Source organism: Zea mays, chromosome 6, assembly GCF_902167145.1.
Source record: "Zea mays cultivar B73 chromosome 6, Zm-B73-REFERENCE-NAM-5.0, whole genome shotgun sequence".
Taxonomy (NCBI): Eukaryota; Viridiplantae; Streptophyta; class Magnoliopsida; order Poales; family Poaceae; genus Zea; species Zea mays.
Window position 1 is genome coordinate 135406629 of NC_050101.1, and position 20819 is coordinate 135427447.

Genomic DNA, 20819 nt, shown 5'->3' on the forward strand with positions numbered 1-20819 from the left:
TGCTAGTTTTCAAATTCAGATCTAGCATATTTCAGAAGCAAGGAAAATGAAGCACGTAGACCCCTTGGTGGAGGTCTAGCGGTGTCGCTTGACTTCTTGATGTCGTTCTTTTGCGCCTTGTATGACTGGTTATGCGCCAAGTAGTTATTCAACTTAGCCCTGAATCCCTCTTGCTCCTGCTCTTAGTCACCTGCGGTTCCACTAAGAAATCAGGAGATGAACAATCGAATCCAGAGAAGGCCTCAAGAGGAAGACGAGGAGTGGCGTAGTTGACAAGCAAGGAAAAGGAAGCACATTAAGATCTATCATAGTTGAGATTTGAGAAGCAAGGAAAAGGAAGCACGTACCCCCTTGGTGGATGTCTGGCAGCCGCACGTGGGTTTCTTGATGTTGTTCTTGTGCGCCTTGTATGACCTAGATCCGAGCTCCTCCATCACGGCCCCTCACTGGCTCACTGTTGTCGCAGGTCGAGGAGATGCCCAGCGGGTGGATCCCCGCTTGAGCGGCCATGGGGTAGGCGAGCGAGCGGATCTCACGCTCGGGAGATGACTGGCGGGTGGGGTGGAGGGACGAATGGAGCTGCACCTTGTTGGAACCCCACGACCTTATGCAGCCTCGCCCGCATAACTGGAGACGACACGACATGGAGACGGCCGTTCGGGTGTGGCCAACGCGGAGCCGGGACGACGACGACCCTGTCGCCGCGTGTGGGGAGGGCTGGTGGAAGTGATGCGGGGACGCTGAGGAGGCACGCGCGGTGGTCGACGGAGAGGGCACGGAGGCACACGCGACGGCAGAGAAGAGGAGGACCCGACGAAGCTGGTGGGTCGAGGTCGCGCCGCCTCCTTCCAACCACCGGAGTCAGCACCCCGCCCTTTCCTCCGCGGCGCGGGTAGGGCGTTTCGCGTGCTCGCCCTCCCGTCCCACGCGCTCTCCGTCCCGCGACCTGGGTGTTGCGCCACCTCCGCGTGCTCGATCTCTCAGGCAACCGCCTCCAGGGAGATGTGGGGAGGGAGGCGAGGTTTTGGGGCGGCCACCGCGGGACAACGAGATTTTTGGGGACGGGGGCGACTGGTGGGGTAGCGAGATTTTCGGGGGCGGGGACATGGTGAGGTGTGGACGCCCACGTTGTGTCCTTATGAAGTAGTAATATATTAGGCAGCGAAGAGAGAGAACGTGGAAGTAGGCAGTAGCACAAGGGAACGTGCCGGCGTGCCGCACGGGTGTATTTGGATGGAGGCTCAAGGGTGCCATGCCAAATATTAACCTTGCCAAGCTATTTTGGCTAGTATTTAGTTGTAAGCCAAATTTTGGTCATATCCATAAAATTTTGGCCATGACAATATAAATCTATGTCAAATTTTGGCTAAAACTAAGACTAACAAATCGGCTGCTAAAATTTGACTTGACTCCAATATATTTTACCCACAAACCAAACCCTAAAACTGGAGCTTAACCCAGAATTTGATTTGATACCAAATTTTGGCTGAGCTTCTTTTGTCTACAAACAGACCCTATGGACCGGTAGCCAGGCCGCGGTCCCACCGTACTGCATGGACTCCCGAGGCTCGAAAGGCCACCGAAAATGCACCCACGTGCCACAGATCAATGGGCCCGCCGTCCTCAGCCCACAGGCTCCAATCCCGTACCTCCGGCTCCGCCTTATAAATAAGCTCCCCGCCTCCCTGGCCCCTAATTGCCCCCCGGAAGAAGCCGCACCAGGAGCAAATTCCTCCTCTCTCGAGGGCGGTTGCGTGCTCGCGTGAAGAAGGCCGGGGCCCTATCTCTCCGATCGCGGTAGGGCGTTCGCAGCGCCGATTCGAGCCGACGATTGGCCGTCCGCGAAGGTATACCCCTCCGATTCGGCCCCCAGCCCTGCTTAAATCCGCGTGGTACTCCTATGCATTCGGCGGTAGCGGCACTTCCTGGTACAGCCTACCCTGCGTGGGTAGTGGGTGGATGCTCGTGGAATTTAGGGGGAGTTGCAGGATCGGTGCGCCCGGTTGGGGTTCTCGCTGCTGAGTCGCAGTAATGGGGATTTGGGGGTCGCTGTTCCCTCCTCGTCGTCTTCATTTCGTCGATTAGTGCGATTTGAGTGAAACGGTACATCGATTCTGCGTGGGAAAGCGTGGCGGTAATCGGTGGTGGTTCTTCATTTCGCCTCATATTGTCTGATTTGTATTCTAGCTGTTCGCTTCATCTCTATCACCAAAATCCCTGTTCTTTCTATCATAAAAAAGAATACAATCCCACATTTCAGCCTCTTTATGTATTTTCAGTGAATTGATTTTACCCAAATCTATCACCAAACTCCAGTTTCTACAGACATAGGTCATAGGTCTGCCTTGGTTTGGCTCGGGGGCTCTTGAGTTATGTCATTTAGGATAGGAAACACAACATCAACATCATCAACATAGTCTTTTAGTCCCAAGCAAGTTGAGGTAGGCTAGAGTTGAAACACAACAAGATGTTACAAAAGAGAGAGTGAGAAAGTGGAGGGGAAAAGCTTTTTAGAGCACTATAAGGAAAAATGCCTAATCACGGTTCGGGCACGTGGGTAGCTTCTTTCCAAGCACTTCTATTCAAACACAACTTCATTGGTATATTCCATTCTTTCAAGTCCCTTTTGATTGGCTCCTCCCATGTCAAGTTTGGTCGACCTCTACCTCTCTCACATTATTGTCCATCTTATGGTGTCTATATGCACCGGTGCCTCTAGTGGTCTCCGGTGGACATATCCAAACCATCTCAATCGGTGTTGAATAAGCTTTTCTTCAATTGGCGCTACTCTTAGCCGATCGCGTATGTCATCGTTTCTCACTCGGTCCAATCTTGTGTGCCCACATATCCAACGCAACATACGCATATCTGCGACACTTAGTTGTTGGCTGTACCAAAACTTGTCGTGTTATGTTCATGTTTGGGTGTGTCAAACAATCCTTAGTCCCAGGTGATCAATATACATCAATGTGTCTCCCTGTTACCATCTGTTTTGATCATTGCCTCTTTTATGACCCTTCTTTGAGTTGACCATTCTCCATTTTCAAAATTATGTTACTATAGTTCAGTTCATATCTATACCCTTCAACTGAAGTTATCTGACTGTATGGATGACTAATTATCATCTAGCAGTTTGAGGAATCATGTTTCCTGTCCCAGTTTACTTACTCTGTAGCTCATGCATTTTTTAACCTTCAAGTGGAAGCATTTGGATATTTAGTTTTTAATCCACATCTGAGTGAAATTCATGACTGATGATTTTGACCTTGAAGCTTATGATTGAGTAATTCTTTTCTGTATCTCCTTTGTTGTTTATTAGTCAGTAGAAGAAACTGGTAAATATGTATCCATATTACAAATCTGAATCGCGTTTATCTCCACTTGTCAATCTGTGATGCCAGGATTTATCATTTCGTTGAACACACTTTCTTGTTTTGATATAAGCTTAAACAAGAATAGCCATAATTTAGAAGCAATAACCTAGAATTACATGTTACATGCTCACAAGAAAAATATCATGCACATGACTTATGCTATATCTAAGGTTTCGAACGTACCTTCTCCCTGTGGCACCCCAACAGCCATTAAATTATTCAAGGTACCTTTTGATGCTTCAATCTGTTTTGAAAATATCTAAATTCCATTGGACAAAGAACACATAAGTTCTACACTCGGTTTTTCTTTAGAAGCAGAAGTACTGAATCTGTTAAATGGTACAACACTGTTGTCCTTTGCTTTGATGGTAATGCATGAAATTCGAACACCGACATGTCTTCTGCATCTTCAGGTATCTTTATTGGTATTTAAAGACTATATATACAATATTATGTTTTATTATAAATGGCACAAAAACCAATATTTCTTATGGGAATGCAGGTTTAGTGAGATCTGGCCTCTGCAATAGTCACTTCCTTGAAAGCAGATATAAGGATTATTATAGTTGGAGTTCAATCTTTGGGGACATGAATTGATTCTGTTATTTGTTTGACTCCAGTTTGGGGCAATCACGGGCTTTAGGTTGGGTGAGGTATTGTTGTTTCAATGAATTCAGGTACTCAGGTTAGTGATAGTTTCAGAATATTGTAGTTACATTGTGGCGGTGAGTAAGCTCTTAAGTCTTAACTCATGATGAGAACCTTAATTCATTGGGTACTACATTTACTCCTTTTTTAGAAAAAATATACATTTATGTTTTTCTTTCTTCCCTTAGAGTCCATAGCCTGATATGCGTATTTCCTTCTCTGTAGCTCTTCCATTGTCCAACTGAACTTTGGAAGTTCTTCTAGAGAATTATCTAGCTCTCAGTTTTTTTCAGATATTTGCATTTATTACTTCAAAAATTTGAATTGTTCTATTAATGACATTGCAGGTACTATTTGAACACTGAACTAAAAATTGGAGTTTCTTTTCTTATTTGACATCTTGATGTGCCAAAATCAAGCTCTCGTTAAAGGTCAAACAAATGGGCAAAATTTGGGCTCTTTGATTAGTTTTTTCAGTGTTAAGTGGTGAATCTACTGTGGTAAATGGGAGAGCTGATCCAGTTGATCTATATGCCTTGTGAGGACTATTTTGTCCTCAATAAGAATATATGTTCAACATCACTGTTGGACTTGTGTTGCCCTTAGATTGAGATGGTGGCTTCTCTTACAAGATTGTAGCAGCCTTTTAACTCTCGAAGAGGGGGCCCCTTCAATTGTGAGTTTTGAGAAGAGCCAATTGCTGCTACCTTCATATCATTTTGAGGACTGGAAAAGGTGGACCAGTGTCACTCTTAGCATCTACCACCTAGAACTTTAGCCCAATGGTGGTTTATATGTTGAAATTCATCAAGTATAAAGGCGAGAAGGGTAGTTTCGTTGCCCACAGTTAACTTGTAGGGAGAGAAATATTGAGATCTGTGGAAATATTGGCTGGAGCAGCAGAATCACTCAATAATTTTGATTTTGGATGGTAGAATAGGTTGGCGTAAATTTGGCAAAAAGAACTTAAACAGTTCTTTCACATCAAATTAGTTGTTCTGAAGATTCTTTCCAAGTAAAAATCAGCTTATCATGTATGCTTGGGCCATGAAGTAACAATTCTTTTGATCGCTGAGGATGTCATTTGCAGATAGATATTCAATGTTGTTGGAAAGAGAAAGATGCTAGTTGAAAATAGGTGAATTGATGATGTTGGAAACAAGATGCATTTATTCATAAGACGAACAAAGGGACAACAATTTCGAGGAGGAACCCTTTAGCTAGGTTGTGTGTGCATCATTACATGGACATGTGTGTACCTGAAATGCTAGTGCTATATCTACCTGCCTTCATATTTTCTGGGGCTTCTGGAGCTGATAGATAGTGTCATACTTTCTGCCTTATGTCCATTTACTTTCTGTTTAACAGAATTATGTACAATTTATTATTAGTTTCTCTCCCAATGACTAAGCCCGTTTGACGGGCTTTTCACTCCATGTAAAGAATTAGAAGATTCTAGCCAATCTTCTTATGTTCAATATAATGTATATGAACTGTACTGTTTGATAAGTGCTGCCATATAATTTAGTTGCACACTGTTTCAGCTTCTTTGGTTATTACTGTATTCCTGTTGTTATAGATGTTTGTATTGCTGTCAATAAGTTCTTTGCCTTCGAAAATTGGTCCTTTCACCTGGTGTTGCACAGAGTCCTGGTGTTGTGCTGAACTAATGTTGTAAGGCAACTGTCTTTGTTGGTTAGGTATTATGATTTTCATACTTGATACTGGACTACTAAAATAGCATCTGTAATTTGATCCTAATCAATGGATTGTATAGATGCTTATCTAGTATTTTTCTATCACATAGAGAAAAGACAATGCAGTCTAGATATGCTGCTTGTAATTATCTTTTCTAAAGCTTGTCTAAGTTAAACGCTATATATATCTACTAGTCTCTTTGTTATCTTCAAACAAACATCATCGTTTGATACTATTACGACAATAAATGATCTCCAATCCTTTATATTGGAGGAATAATAATATGTAACATTGGTTGGGTGTAGAGATTACATTATATACGTCTCTAACCCTAATAGGCTACATGTGCTAGGCTAGGTCCATGACACACAACCATGAAGAGGACCCAGATCCTTCATCACGAACTTTGGTTGAAGTGTGTGTGTTTGTGCATATATAAAATCTTAGGCACCATAATAACATGACGTATACATAATGGTTCTCTTCAACTTGCATCTACATTATTGACATAACATAGGTATCGTCTAGCTACTTGGTGAATAAAACTTCAGAGAATCATATTTTGTTGTTTTCATATGGTAAATTCATATGTTCTTTCTCTTCAACTTGCATCTACATTATTGGCATAACATAGGTATCGTCTAGCTACTTGGTGACTAAAACTTCAGAAAGTCATATTTCGTTATTTTCATATGGTAAAATCATATGTTCTATCATTACTTGTCAGGCCAAGTTACTGCCATAACCAAAGCTATAAAGGTTTCTAATTCTTGTATTGAGGTCTAAAAGTCAGATCTCCACCATATATATTTTATTTTGTAGCAGACTATTATGCAAGTATGATGATGATTCCTTCTCTAGTTTAATTCTGTAAACTACATACTGTAGTCAAAAAGTTTTATGTTTACTTTGTTAATTACGTCGGCATGGTTTCTAGTCTTCTTGGATATATGACGAGGACTTCATTTGTGTTGTGTGTTGCACCAAAGTTAAATAAGACACTGGATATGATGGAATATTTGGGTTTTGGCACTGGCAGCTCTAGCCTGTGTGACTGTAATCTCACATCTTGCGGTTCTAAGGTCTGAATGATTCTTTTTAGTTTATTACAGAAGTCTAAGTATTTGTGGTTCTCTGTATATATTTTGTTTCTAAATCTACAAGTATATTTGCAGCTGCAACTTGCTTTTCTAGAATACTAATGCCAACCCTATATTTTTTCAGGTTAAACAAAATCAAATCCCCCTGTTCATGTGTTATGGCAGGGCATCATCATAATAACACACATGCCTCCAGGATGGATCATGTGAACAGGTTCCAGAGTGAAGCACAGCCTTTTGGTATATGTACTTCCACCAACATACTAACTTAAATTGTGCATTTCAGTTATTGTTAACTCATCCAATTGCACCCTATTATGCCAGGCCCAAAGTTATTTATGCATTCTAGAACTGATGCAGCAAATGGAGCTCTACCATCAGGTTATGTGGGCGCACCAATAAGACCAAATGGCATTCCATTCTCAAGTCACACCGGGCAATCTCATATTCAGCACAGTGATGCTCCTGGAACCATGCTTGCATCCTATTCTGGCTATCCTCTTGCTGGAAGCTCCAGTAGCACCTATGCACCACATAATACTCATCATCTGCCTGCTTTGAGCTATCCACATAGGTCTGATGATAACTTCATTCTGAGTTCCCATATGGATGACAGAAGGGTTGCACTGAAGCGGAGAAATCCAATTATTTATCCAGTGGATGGAGTCAATAATGGGAGCTGTTATGCTGGCAGTTCATCTAATCCTCAGTTCCCATGCTACATGCCTCCAAATCCTATTCCTGCTCCTGAACCCTGCCCTCCTCGAATAACATCAAATATGGGTTCAAGCTACTGGACTGATCAGCCCTTTGGTAGCAATGGAGGATCTCAGAGGAATGTGAGAGGTCGCCATGATCACAATCCTATCCATTTGGGACACAATCCAGGTGTAGCTTGCGCAACAAGCAGCACTCATGGGCCACCACACCATGCTAATGTAATTGGTCCTCAAAGTACAGCAGTGCCACAAAATAGAGCATATTTTTCTATACCTCCAAGAGTGACTGCCCCAGGTTAGTTTTGATGCCTGTTCTAGTAAATTTCATGATTCATATTACATGCAAGTGTTTTGTTGCTATAAACTGTACTACCTCCGTCTCAAAATATAGCTACTTTTGGGTTTGTGTTAAGTTAAACTATTTTTACTTTGACCAAGTTTATAGAAAAATAATTAACAACTATGATATCAAATAAGTACATTCTGAAAAACCATTTGATAGTTGATCTAATAAGTAATAACACCAATTTAGTGTCCTAGATGTTGTTGTTATTCTCTACTATAAATTTTGTCAAACTTATCACATAGTTTTGACTCAACAAACGTAGAAGTGGCTACATTTTGGGGACTGAGGGAGTAATTGTTTTATAGTTTATAGTACCATCATCAGTTGCAGCATAGCAATTTTTAATTGCCTTTTAGTGTTCAAAATGAAATGATAGATTGCCAAATGTTAAGAGTTACTGTCTTTGTATTGTAATGGGGTGTCTTTGTGTAATGGGCTTAGGCCCAACAACTCTATTATAAATATATCTCCCAACCCTGGTTAGGGTTAAGGTTTCACTCTCTAATATGGTATCTAGCTATTTTTCTCTCTCCCTCCCTCTCACAGCCGTCCGCCTAGGCCCTCCCCATCCCATCCGTCGGTGTCGTCTCCCACCATCCCCGGTGGCCGCTGCATCGTGCCGCTAGCCCCTTCGTCTGTCGCTCCGCGCACCGCCTAGGTTGCGTCGAGCACCTCTCTTCGACGCAGGCCGCACCGCTTCCCCCACCCGTGCCTACACAGGTGCTGCGCACGCCGTCGGGTGCCGTGCATTGGAGCTTGCTCTCTCGGCCGTGTCCCCCCACTAGCCTGGACATTGCCATCGCCCCGCCCCCACGACCGCCATCGCTACGCTGGCCTCCACGACCGTTTCCCTAGCTCGTGGCGAGACGTCGCCACAACGCAGAGAAGACCCCCCTCCTTGTTCGCCGGCTCCTTGGCCTCCGCCGACTTACGCCCCTTGCTCCCGCCGCCCATCGCCGCTGCCAGTCTGCGCCACCTCTGTCCGGTCTCTACGCGCTTCCCCACCGCTCGGTCAGCCTCCTGCAGCCGTCAACCCCCTCCTCCCTCATGGCGGACCGCCCCTGGTCGGCCCTCGCCGCCATCGAGCCGCCAGTGGCCGCACGACCTTCTCCTCTGCCTGACTGCCCGACACCAGCTTTCCAGCCCCCCATGCCACGCATGCCCCTACCTCTGCGCTGCTGCCTGTGTCCCTGGGACGGCTAGCCCCGCGTGCCCGACTTCCCTGCTCCTGCATCGGGCTTCCCAACGTCACCTCTCTCGTGCCGACCACACGCCGCCCAGGCCTCGGCGCCCCCCGCTCGAATCCTGCATCCATGGCCCGCTCGCCTTGGTCCCCAGTGACCCTAGCGTGCCGCTACTTGCCCTGGGCAGCGCCACCATCGGCCCTACACATTGCCCCCTTTGTGGTCGCGTTGTCGCGCTGTGACCAGTGAGCTTTCGGGCCCTTCACCATGGTCGACGCCCCATCACCATGGATCACCTCCCCAACGCCTCGCTTGTGTCTTCTTGCGCACCCGGCGTCGCTGCGGCTGCTCCCGCAACATCGACGACGCCTGTGCTTTCTTTACCTGGCTCCGATGCACGCCATTGGGCGTCGCCGCTTGCAACACCCGCCTTGTCACATGCAGTTTCTCGTCTCGCGGCGTTGCCCATTCCCGCGTCGGCCACCTTCCCTACTGCGCCGAACCCTACCTCCGTCGTGGTTGTCGTGCCTCCCTACCATGTGCGTGTCTCCCTTCACACATGCCATCTTCTCCGGGGCACATTCGTGGCCTTTGATTGGGTCATAAACCCTAATCTCCATGACTGCGTCGAGCTCCACCCTCAGGTGGGCCGCCACGCTACGGGGCCATTTGTATTCCCCAGCACAACGATTGTCTCCATGACGATCGAGACTCCAGTGCAGCGATTGTCTCCATGACGATCGAGACCTTGTATTCTTCCATGTCTCGAGCTACTCACCTATTCGACCTCATCCACTATGATCTTTGGACATCCCCTGTTCCAAGCATCTCTAGTTATAGGTACCTTCTGGTCATCTTGGATGATCTCTCATTTTCTCTGGACTTCTCTGCGGCTCAAGTCCGACACCTTTCACACCCTCACACGCTTCACCTAGGTCTTCACCCAGTTCCGTCGCTCGGTTCGTGCCCCCACGAGTCCGACAACTCTATTATAAATATATCTCTCAACCCTTGTTAGGGTTAGGGTTTCACTCTAATACCAAGCACCCATTTTTTCAAAATTTGTTGTTATTCAAGAAGTTAATAACCTTATGTTCTGCAGGCAGCGATGGAAACTGTAGCATGGTTTTCAGGGAAGGGACATACTACTCTGCTCCGCAGAGGACCAACATAAATGCCCCCCCTGTCCTAGCACCTCCTGGTTCTTCTGATAGTCTACATTTTGTGCATGGTGGGTATGCCCCAAGAGCAGCCCCTCCTAACAGCATCAGCACATATCCTGCCCCGGCTTTTGCGACTCCTAACAACTCAGTGACAGTTACCCATGAGCCTGATATCCCTTGCTATCGACCTGCCGTCCCTGGCTATCCGCCTGCTACCTCAGCAGCAGCAGCAGCAGCAAGTGTTCATGCTGAAGGTGCTGCTGCATCTTCGAGACATCTAGGTCATGTGGCTCTAGGTTCCAGTGGTAGTGCAAGGAGTAGAAGGCTGAGGGATTCATACCATGCTTTTCGTCCACTGGTTATTGAAGAAAATAACTTGAGAGGACCAGCAACCGAGGTAAATGGTGTTAATTATTTTCTCATAATTACGCGAACATGAATTCTTGTCGTGTAACTAATACAGTTGCATTGTATGTAGCGTTTTATGATGCTAAATCAGTTATTTATCCATGAATCGAGAGAAGATTCTGACCCTCACTGGGACATGAGGCTGGACATTGATGATATGAGTTATGAGGTAGTAAGATTGTAAGAAAGAACCTAGATAATTAGTATCACAAACCAACACAGGATGTGTTCTGTAACTAATGTAAGTTTCTATGCTGTTATCTGCAGGAGCTGCTGGCTTTGGGAGAACGAATAGGCAATGTCAACACGGGCCTAGCTGATGAAAAACTTTCAAGCTGTGTGACGGAGATACCCTGCTGCAGCTCTGCCCGTACTCATGATGATAATGAGAGCGCAAGATGTGTAATTTGCCTGGTAAGAAGATGACACCCTTGTACAACAGCCGGTTTTTTTATTTGACGTTTTTTAGTATAAAGTTGTACTGTTGAGAGTCAAATAAAAAGAAATGGAGGTAGTATTATTTATTTCAAGTCAATGCTTATCAAACACTGGTGGCTGGCTGCAGGAGGATTACAAATTCGAGGACTCTGTCGGGAAGCTAAAATGCAATCACAAGTATCACGCAGACTGCATCAAGAAATGGCTGCAGGTGAAGAACGCTTGCCCAGTCTGCAAAGCTTCTGCGGCAGATGACGGCGGAGGCACCGAATGAAGCGCCCTGCCGCCCCCATTCACCCTATCTCAGGCGAAGCTGTACTGGCTGATCTGGTTTGCTGTGTGTAAATAATGGTCCTGAAACGGATTATTTGTGAGCTGAATTAAACTCGACATGTAAATTTAATCCTCAAGCTAGTTGCAAATTGATGGCAGCGGTTAGCCCTACGTGTCAGCCGTCTGACGTAACTGCAGAGAGAAAACGTTTGCATGCATATGTACAGCTCGATCCAATAGAGGTTATTAAATGTTAACAATTTATTAGTTAGTTAAGCCGTCTTTACGACGTCCATCGTCACCTAATTAAATTGCAACTAATTTTCACTCGCGGGCGGAGATGGAGAGATCCCATTGCAACCCTAGGCCAAAACCCCATAATGCCATGCCCGTGGAGTTGCTCCTCGAATATCCTGACTAATAAACCCTGGTCCATTTGGCTAAATGAGTTTTGGTGTTTGATGATTAACACAACCTACTATAAACTAATGTGTTTGCTAGTATTTGTGTTTGTATTTCACAGGATGCTAGAGTAACTTGGATCAAGACATTGAGGAAAGTAACACCTCAAAAGAAGACATTATGAAGATCAAGTGAAGTCCAAGAGAAGATAGAAGTGTTGCCTACGGACTGTCTGTGCGAGGAGCATCGGACTGTCCGGTGCCACATGCCGGACTGTCCGGTGCACTAGGAACAGGAACCCTAACGGCTAGTTCCAGGTGGCACTGTGGAGAGAAGACCACCGGACTGTCCGGTGTGGAGTCCGGAGTGTTCGGTGTAAAAAGCCTAAGCGCCAACGGTCGGTTGCAGTGTCAGACCAACGGCTAGGCGCACCGGACTGTGAACAGTGCGCTGTCCGGTGTGCCACAGAGAGCAGCAGCTTTTCTCCAACGGCTAGATTTGTGTTAGGGGCTATAAATACACCCCAACCGGCCATTCCAAGGTGTGAGAGCCCAAGCAACATACGAAGACATATAGTGCACATTTCCAAGAGCTCAAACACCCAAGTGCTTAATAGAATCACTCGGTGATTAGCGTAGGTGCTTTGTGAAGTGCTTAGGTTAGTTAGACCGCTTTAGCGCTTGCTCTAGGTGAACCTTAGTTAGTTGAGTGAGTTTTGTAAAACCACACAACCCTCGGCTCTTGCGCGAGCCGTTGTAATTGTACCGAGTGGGGCGAGAGTTTTGCGAGACCGTGACAACCGCGTTTGTGTCACGACCGCCACCGTGTACAGGAGGGAACGAGGTCCGTGGCGTTTCGACCGGAAGCTCGATAGTGGAGACGGCGGGGAGCGTCTGAGAGGAGCCGGAAGCGGAGCACCACTTGCGCGAGGAGAAGACCCACAGCTCTCTACGGAGTTACTCGACCGAGGTGCTTGGCCCTCACGTGAGCCTCCCTTTGCGTAGGGGCACCAACGAGGATTAGTCGGGACCTTGCGCGGTTTTGGATACCTCGGTAAAAATACCGACGTCATCCACGAGAGTTTGCATCTCTACATTCTCTTTAGCTTTCGCATTTACATTCAGCATTTAAGTTTCAATCTAGTGTTTATAGTTATATTGTTGTAGATTGAAACTTAGCCATTGCGGTAGAGATAGCAACACTTAAACAAAACCTAGTTTGCACATTCTAGTTTGATTAATTGCATAGGTTTTGCTCTAGGAATTTATTTGTGGCCTAGTTTATTGAAAGTTTTAGAAGTCCTAATTCACCCCCCTCTTAGGCGTCACCCGTTTCATATAGCTCGGCCGCGCAACTCACTCCACACGTCACTCGACCACGCCGTAGGAGCCATCGCCGCCGCCCCTGTTCTCTAACCACCTCAGAACCGGATGCCGTTGGAGCTCGTCGTCGGGATCCCGACGCTGGACGCCTCGCCTCGTTGTGCCTCCCTTCGATCATCATCGAGCCACAACTTTCCTCGACCACTGGCCGGAATCCCTGCCCCACTTGACATCGTCCTCTACATGCAAGGATTAGTGAGAGCAAGGTAGAAGATGGGTATTTTTACATCCTACCCCCTCCGGTCTATAGTTAATAGGAAGTCTAGTCTTCACAGAAATTTTCTTATATAAATGTATGTTTCAAGCTCAAAGTAAATTTGTATTTGTATTCACAAATATGTTTGTTATGAGTGCTTGAGTGTAGTTTTGACGAAATAAGAAATTGAAAGGAATGGTAGACTACCTTTTCTTAGTCAAAATTAAGATTTAAGTTTTTAGTCAAGATACATAAGTTCATGCGCAATATAAGCATATTTGGTTATTCAGTAAGAAATAGTAAAGATTCTAGTGACGTTGAAATAATATAGTTGTAATTTTGTCCAAACATAATCTAAATAATAAAGTTAAATTAGTAGTTTAAATTAGTTTTTATACTAAGGATATGTGACTTCTAAATAACAATGTAAGACTAGTATAATTCCCTTTTAGAAAGCAAGAATTTAACTAAAATGTGACTCATGCTTTCCGATAGAAATAATTAATTAGTAATTAATCCAGTTCCATAGACTTTGGTTCAGTGCTACATCTATGTTATTATAAATGAATTTATAAAGTATGTGTTTCCATAGTTAATTTGCCATATATATTTCTCTAGTGAATTCTTAAAACAGAATAATTAGTATTTTATGTCATGAACAATAATTAGTATTTTATATTATAGCCACGAACCAAGTTTTGTGATTGAGTGTTTTCTTTCTTTTTATAAATGTGATTTGTTGAAATGTATGTTTATTGTATGATGTATGCTTCATTTGTGTAATGGTGTATGTTTATTTATTGGTGTATGTTTTCTTTTTGTATGTGCGATGTGTGAATCTATATTATAAGCTGATTTCGTGGTAGAGGACCCAAATTTGTTTGAAGAGGATCCACAAGAACTTTTGAGCAAGGCAAGTGGGTTCTCCCTCTGCATTTCTTATTGTACCCAAATAATACATTCAATAAGATTTACTTTTGGATATGTGCATAATTTTGATGGATTTTGCCCAAATAGAACTACCCAGAAATACCATCATTATTCCTTCATTAACCTAGGTTTCATACTATGCTTAGTAATTATGCTATTCCTCAACTTCATTATCAAGTTGTCACTCCTTTTAAGATTTTATTGTTCCGAAGATGAAATTTGTACTATTGTCGTTAATCTGATGATTAAACAAGATCATCTTGTATTAAACAGAACATAGAGTGACAACCGAGGAAAACAGTGCAAGCACGAATGTTATCATGGCTCTAGCTTTGGTAATTAGCTTAATTTGCTTAGTGCCTAGCAACCTTTTCTGAAATATGGGCAAGAGGGGGAGCTGTTGATGGTGGCAGTTCACGTTAACATGGGGACATAGTCTTAGCTAAGCTACCTCACCCAGAGGGCCTCCACACCGACTTAGAAACCTAAGCAGATTGTTTCGTACTAAGTGTATTTTGTGAAATCCTCATAGTGGATCCCTAGCCATTCACCTTGGAAATATTTAAGGGTCCATACAACCTAGGCTAGAGGGGATACACGGCTTGTGGTTAAAGTTGTACCACCTTTGCAGAGTGAAAAACTGATATGTCAGTCGTGTTCACGGTTAAGAGTAGCCTGGACCCTCACATGATAATTGAACTTAAAGATGGAGACTAAATCATGATTCCTTGGTTTAAAATGGTTTGCTTAAGTGGTGCTTTTGAGATATAATCATTATACTCATGATTTAATTGGTTTTGGGATACAATTATAATAAGTAAGATAGGTGTTGTAAATAAATATTGACCAACTAAAATGCTTATCGCTTAACCATAGCCTACCCTGTTAACCTTGCATAATTCCTCCCATTTGTTGAGCCCCCACTGTAAGTGAGCTCACCCCTTGCTAAGGTGATGAGGAAGACTTTGACGAAGATGTTGATGAGTACTAAGTCTAGCGATGCTCCGGTCATCTTCCTGTGGGAGATTGCCCATATTATTTCTGTTGAACTTTGATTATGATACTGTTTAAGACTCTTAAGTCTGGATGATGTAATAAAGTTATTATACTCTCTTTTACGACTTTATTGCATTGTATTTTGATATATTACACTTGTGATGTCAACATATGTGTGAAAAATGGATCCTGTCATACATATGTTATTCATTCGGTTTTACCCCTAAAATCGGGTGTGAAAAGACAGGAGAAGTCCAAAGATCACAATGAACAAGATCAAAGGCCTGAGCAGCACTAGACGTGGAAGTGGAAAACAGAAGACAAGAGTGAGAGCTGAGCTAACAAGCATGATGGAGGTGCTCAGAGAAGCCCCGACTATAGGAGATATCTGAGCGGCTTGAGAGCTAGGACATCACATCAGGTCTAGGGTGCCCATGATTATGATGTCAAATGGTGGATGTTGTGGTAGTAGCAAGAGCATGGGGGACGATACGATGGTGGGGAAGTGGATGGCAGGTGAACAGAGTAGAGGGGGCCAGAGCTGCCACAGTGAGCGAGCATGGCACGAGTGGGAAGGTGTTGGATTGTGAGCCCCAAGGATCGAACTCAATAGAACAATGGTTGTCACTAAGCGATGAACCGAGAGAAGGGGATGAGTCAGCTGGGGAGCAATAAGAACGTTGTTTAGGTAGAAGGGTCTTGAAAGAATCGATACACCTACTGACGTGACCGAGAGGGTGGAACCGTTCCCCACCATGATAGAGGGAGGATGTGAGGGGTGTGGAGGATGGTAGTCAGATAACGAGCTAGTAGTAGGAGTGGTGTGGAAGGACGCTCCGGAGTCGACCACCCAATCGGTGGGCGAGGGAGAGGGTGGTGAAGGCATGGGGTGTGGGGAGAGAGCCAGGGGAGGTGTTCTGATAGAGCCACTAGGAGGGGAGGGATATGACAAGGTCTCGATCACCAGGGAGGCAACCACAACATGGGGGAAGACAAGCGGTCTAGGCACACAACAACCCGCCTGAGGATGGAGCTCGACACAATCACGAATAATAGGGTTCATGGCCCGATCGAAGGCCACGAAAATACCCCGAACAAGACGGTCATTGTGAAGAAGGACATGCACATGCACGGGACATGGGACGTGAGTCGCGACAAAAAAAATACTCACCGAACGAAAGTGCGCAGCAGCATCCTTTAGAGCCCCTCTGGTGATAGCGGAGGCATCCACCTCCCTTCATGCCAGGATGGCGAAATGCACAGCCACCCACAAGCCGCGTGTCGATCCAAATAGGACCAAAGTCCTTTGGGCACCCGGTGGGCCTCCTGCGCAATGTAAAAGGTTAAAAAATATACCTGCTTGGGACGCCATCTTCAGTGGTGACTTTGTCGTCAGCTCCATCCCAGAGATGTCAAAGTCTTCGACAACCAAAGGGGTCGAAGCACTCCCAGCGGCTCCAGCCATGTCAACCGCTGCTCCAGTGTTCACCTCCTTCAGGGACTTTGCAGACTTCTTTACATAAAGCCAACTAATACAAGTCCGTGGCTTTGAGATTAAAGGAGTGGTACAATCTATACCATCTAGTTACTTATTGCTCCCAACCCATCAAATTTTAGTTTATCAAGAGCCATATCAAGTAAAGGTGATAACAATATACATAACCTCAAGTGTCATAAGATTTGCCAACTTTATAACTCAAAATAAATTGAGACACAATGATGTATCCAATGGTATAAAACATTGCTCATAATCGTGAGCATGGCAATAAGAATTGATTCACGAATCCTTGCAAGGGGTGCTTCTTTACCCACATGACAATGGGACCATGCAACTCATCCACTTAACCATTGTGGATAGTGGGATACTCATGTCAACCTTTTCCAAAGAGTCCCTGAAAGTCGCCTAGAGGGGGGGTGAATAGGCGGAACCTGAAATTTACAAACTTTAAGCACAACTACAAGCCGGGGTTAGCGTTAGAATAAAACCGAGTCCGAAAGAGAGGGCGACAACAAATCAACCAAGAAATAAAGCGAGTGACACAACGATTTGTTTTACCGAGGTTCGGTTCTTGCAAACTTACTCCCCGTTGAGGTGGTCACAAAGACCGGGTCTCTTTCAACCCTTTCCGTCTCTCAAACGGTCACCTAGACCGAGTGAGCATTCTCCTTAATCAAATGGGTCACTTAGACCCCGCAAGGACCACTACAAACTTAGTGCTTTTGCTTTGATTACAAGTCACTTGAGAATAATAATGGGAGAAGAAGAAAGCATGATTGCAAAAGCCAAGCAACAAGAGCGACAAATATCACACGGATCACTCTCTCTCTCAAGTCGCTAATCACTAATGATCACTTGTCTCAATTGTGGAACTTGGAGAGATTGGAAGCTTTGATTGTGTCTTGGAATGGATTGCTAGCTCTTGTATTGAATGTGGAAGGTTGGAATGCTTGGTTGTGGTGAATGGAGGTGGTTGGGGTTGTATTTATAGCGCCCAACCACTTCCTAGCCGTTGCTCCTTTTCTGTCGACCGCGGACGTTTCGCGCCCCTAGTCCGGACGGTCCGTCCCCGCACATCAACGACTACAATTGCAACGGTCAGCAGTAACAGCTATATCAACGGCTACTATGCATTAAATGCGTCGTCAGATGTCAGATAAAGGCAGTCGCGGACAGTCCGGTCGTGCACCCCGGACGGTCCGCGAGGACGCTAAAATTCATTTTACCGAACCCATCACCTTCGGGTTTTTCGGTTCTGCGCCAACCGGACGGTCCGCGCCTGAGGCCGGACGGTCCGCGCTTGGTCTCGGACGGTGCTTGCTTTTCCATCGGACGGTCCGTAGTGTAGACTTGTGTTTGCATTGGTTCTGTCCGAGGCTCACTTTGGTGTCGCGGACGGTCCACCGCAAGGGCCCAGACGGTCCGCGCTTAGTCTGTTTTTCCAAAAAGCTTCTCCTATCCGGAATAATCTACGGTATTCGGGACAATCGATTTAGAATAGTTGTAGATGAACTTATGCACCTGTGAAATGATCAACTAGGCAAACTGGTTAGTCCACAAGGTTTGTGATGGTCGTCAAACACCAAAATCTATTATAGGAAATATTAAGACTGTTTCCCTTTCAATCTCCCTCTTTTTGGTGATTGATGCCAACACTAACCAATGAAAATATAAAGTGTAGAAATGTAACTAGTTTGTATTTTGACAGATGTGCATAAGTTATTTTGAAATGAAAGCATATCTAAGTATATAAGTTTGATTTGATATTTAACATTTTGGACCATATTTGCACCACTTGTTTTGCTTTTGCAAATTCTTTTGGAAAATCTTTTCAAAGTCCTTTTGCAAATAGTCAAAGGTATATGAATAAGATTCGCAAGAAGCATTTTCATGATTTGAAATTTTCTCCCGCTGTTTCAAATGTTTTTCCTTTGACTCAAACAAAACTCCCCCTGGATGAAAATCTCCTCTTAGTGTTCAAGAGGGTTTTACGAATTGAAAGAAGACCAAATATTTTAGATACCAATTTGAAAAATCCTCTTTTAAATATTTTATCATAAGATACCAATTGAAACTTATTTTTAAACTTTAAAATTGGTGATGGTGCGGTCCTTTTGCTTTGGGCTTAATATCTCTCCTCCTTTGGCAATAATCGCCAAAAACGAAGTCTTTTGAGAGCCCTTTTTTACTTTCTCCTCAACGGTATGAGTAATAAGAGGGAAGATTATACCAAAGTGGAGAGCGATGCAGAGTAACGGCGAAGGGTAAATAATACCGTTAGAGTGGAGTGGAAGCCTTGTCTTCGCCGAAGACTCCATTTCCCTTTCAATCCACGACTTAGCATAGGAATACACTTGAAAACACATTAGTCGTAGATATAAAAGAGATATTATCAAAGGTACGTAAATGAGCTATGTGTGCAAAGTGTCAATCAAAGTTCCGAGAATCAAGAATGTTTAGCTCATTCCTAAGTTTGGTAAAGGTTTTCTCATCTAATGGTTTGGTAAAGATATCAGCTAGTTGTTCTTTGGTGCTAACATAAGCAATCTCGATATCCCCCTTTGTTGGTGATCTCTCAAAAAGTGATACCGAATGGCTATGTGCTTAGTGCGGCTGTGTTCAACGGGATTATCCGCCATGCGGATTGCACTCTCATTATCACACAGGAGAGGGACTTTGCTTAATTTGTAGCCATAGTCCCTAAGGCTTTGCCTCATCCAAAGCAATTGCGCGCAACAATGGCCTGCAACAGTATACTCGGCTTCAGCGGTAGAAAGAGCTACTGAATTTTGTTTCTTTGAAGCCCAAGACACCAGAGATCTCCCCAGAAGCTGACAAGTCCCTGATGTGCTCTTTCTATCAATTTTACACCCTGCCCAATCAACATCTGAATAACCTATTAAATCAAAGGTAGATCCCTTAGGGTACCAAAGACCAAACTTAGGTGTATGAACTAAATATCTCAAGATTCTTTTCATGGCCCTAAGGTGAACTTCCTTAGGATCGGTTTGGAACCTTGCACACATGCATACGAAAAGCATAATATCCGGTCGAGATGCACATAAATAGAGTAATGATCCTATCATCGACCGGTATACCTTTTGATCTACAGATTTACCTCCCGTGTCGAGGTCAAGATGCCCATTGGTTCCCATGGGTGTCTTGATGGGTTTGGCATCCTTCATTCCAAACTTGGTGAGTATATCTTGAATGTACTTAGTTTGGCTGATGAAGGTGCCCTCTTGGAGTTGTTTGACTTGAAATCCTAGGAAATACTTCAACTCCCCCATCATTGACATCTCGAATTTTTGAATCATTATCCTACTAAACTCTTCACAAGTAGATTTGTTAGTAGACCCAAATATGATATCATCAACGTAAATTTGGCATACAAACAAATCATTTGCAATGGTTTTAGTAGAGTGTAGGACCGACTTTGCCGACTTTGAAGCCATTAGTGATAAGAAAATCTCTTAGGCATTCATACCATGCTCTTGGGGCTTGCTTGAGCCCATAAAGCGCCTTAGAGAGTTTGTAAACATGATTAGGGTACTCACTATCTTCAAAGCCAGGAGGTTACTCAACATAGACCTATTCCTTGATTGGTCCATTGAGGAAGGCACTTTTCACGTCCATTTGATAGAGCTTAAAGCCATGGTAAGTAGCATAGGCAAGTAATATGCGAATTGACTCAAGCCTAGCTACGGGTGCATAGGTTTCACCGAAATCCAAACCTTCGACTTGTGAATATCCCTTGGCTACAAGTCGGGCTTTGTTCCTTGTCACCACACCATGCTCATCTTGCTTGTTGCAGAATACCCACTTGGTTCCTACAACATTTTGGTTAGGACGTGGAACAAGATGCCATACCTCATTCCTCGTGAAGTTGTTGAGTTCCTCTTGCATTGCCAACACCCAATCCGAATCTCTTAAGGCATCTTCTACCCTATATGGCTCAATAGAAGACACAAAAGAGTAATGTTCACAAAAATGAGCGACACGAGATCGAGTTGTTACCCCCTTATGAATATCACCGAGGATGGAGTTCACAGGGTGATCTCTTT

At 44.4% G+C, this 20819-nt stretch overlaps 1 protein-coding gene across 17 annotated transcripts; it reads left to right on the plus strand.

Moving 5' to 3' along the window:
- Positions 1-1631: 1631 nt before the first annotated feature.
- LOC100381884 (putative RING zinc finger domain superfamily protein) lies at positions 1632-11622 on the plus strand. Of its 17 annotated transcripts, none has more exons than XM_035959671.1 (9): positions 1694-3787; positions 3877-4059; positions 4370-6802; positions 6945-7060; positions 7145-7834; positions 10172-10629; positions 10711-10809; positions 10908-11054; positions 11206-11622. In XM_035959671.1, exons 4-9 carry the CDS (start codon positions 6979-6981, stop codon positions 11350-11352), a joined length of 1623 nt encoding a protein of 540 aa, XP_035815564.1. In that variant the 5' UTR covers positions 1694-3787; positions 3877-4059; positions 4370-6802; positions 6945-6978; the 3' UTR covers positions 11353-11622. The 17 variants fall into 17 exon arrangements, with proteins under 17 accessions (XP_008648040.1, XP_035815559.1, XP_020394639.1 ...); XM_035959673.1 differs by having other exon boundaries at positions 1694-1847; positions 4370-5246; XM_035959666.1 differs by lacking the exon at positions 3877-4059 and having other exon boundaries at positions 1693-1847; positions 4370-5246.
- Positions 11623-20819: the final 9197 nt, after the last annotated feature.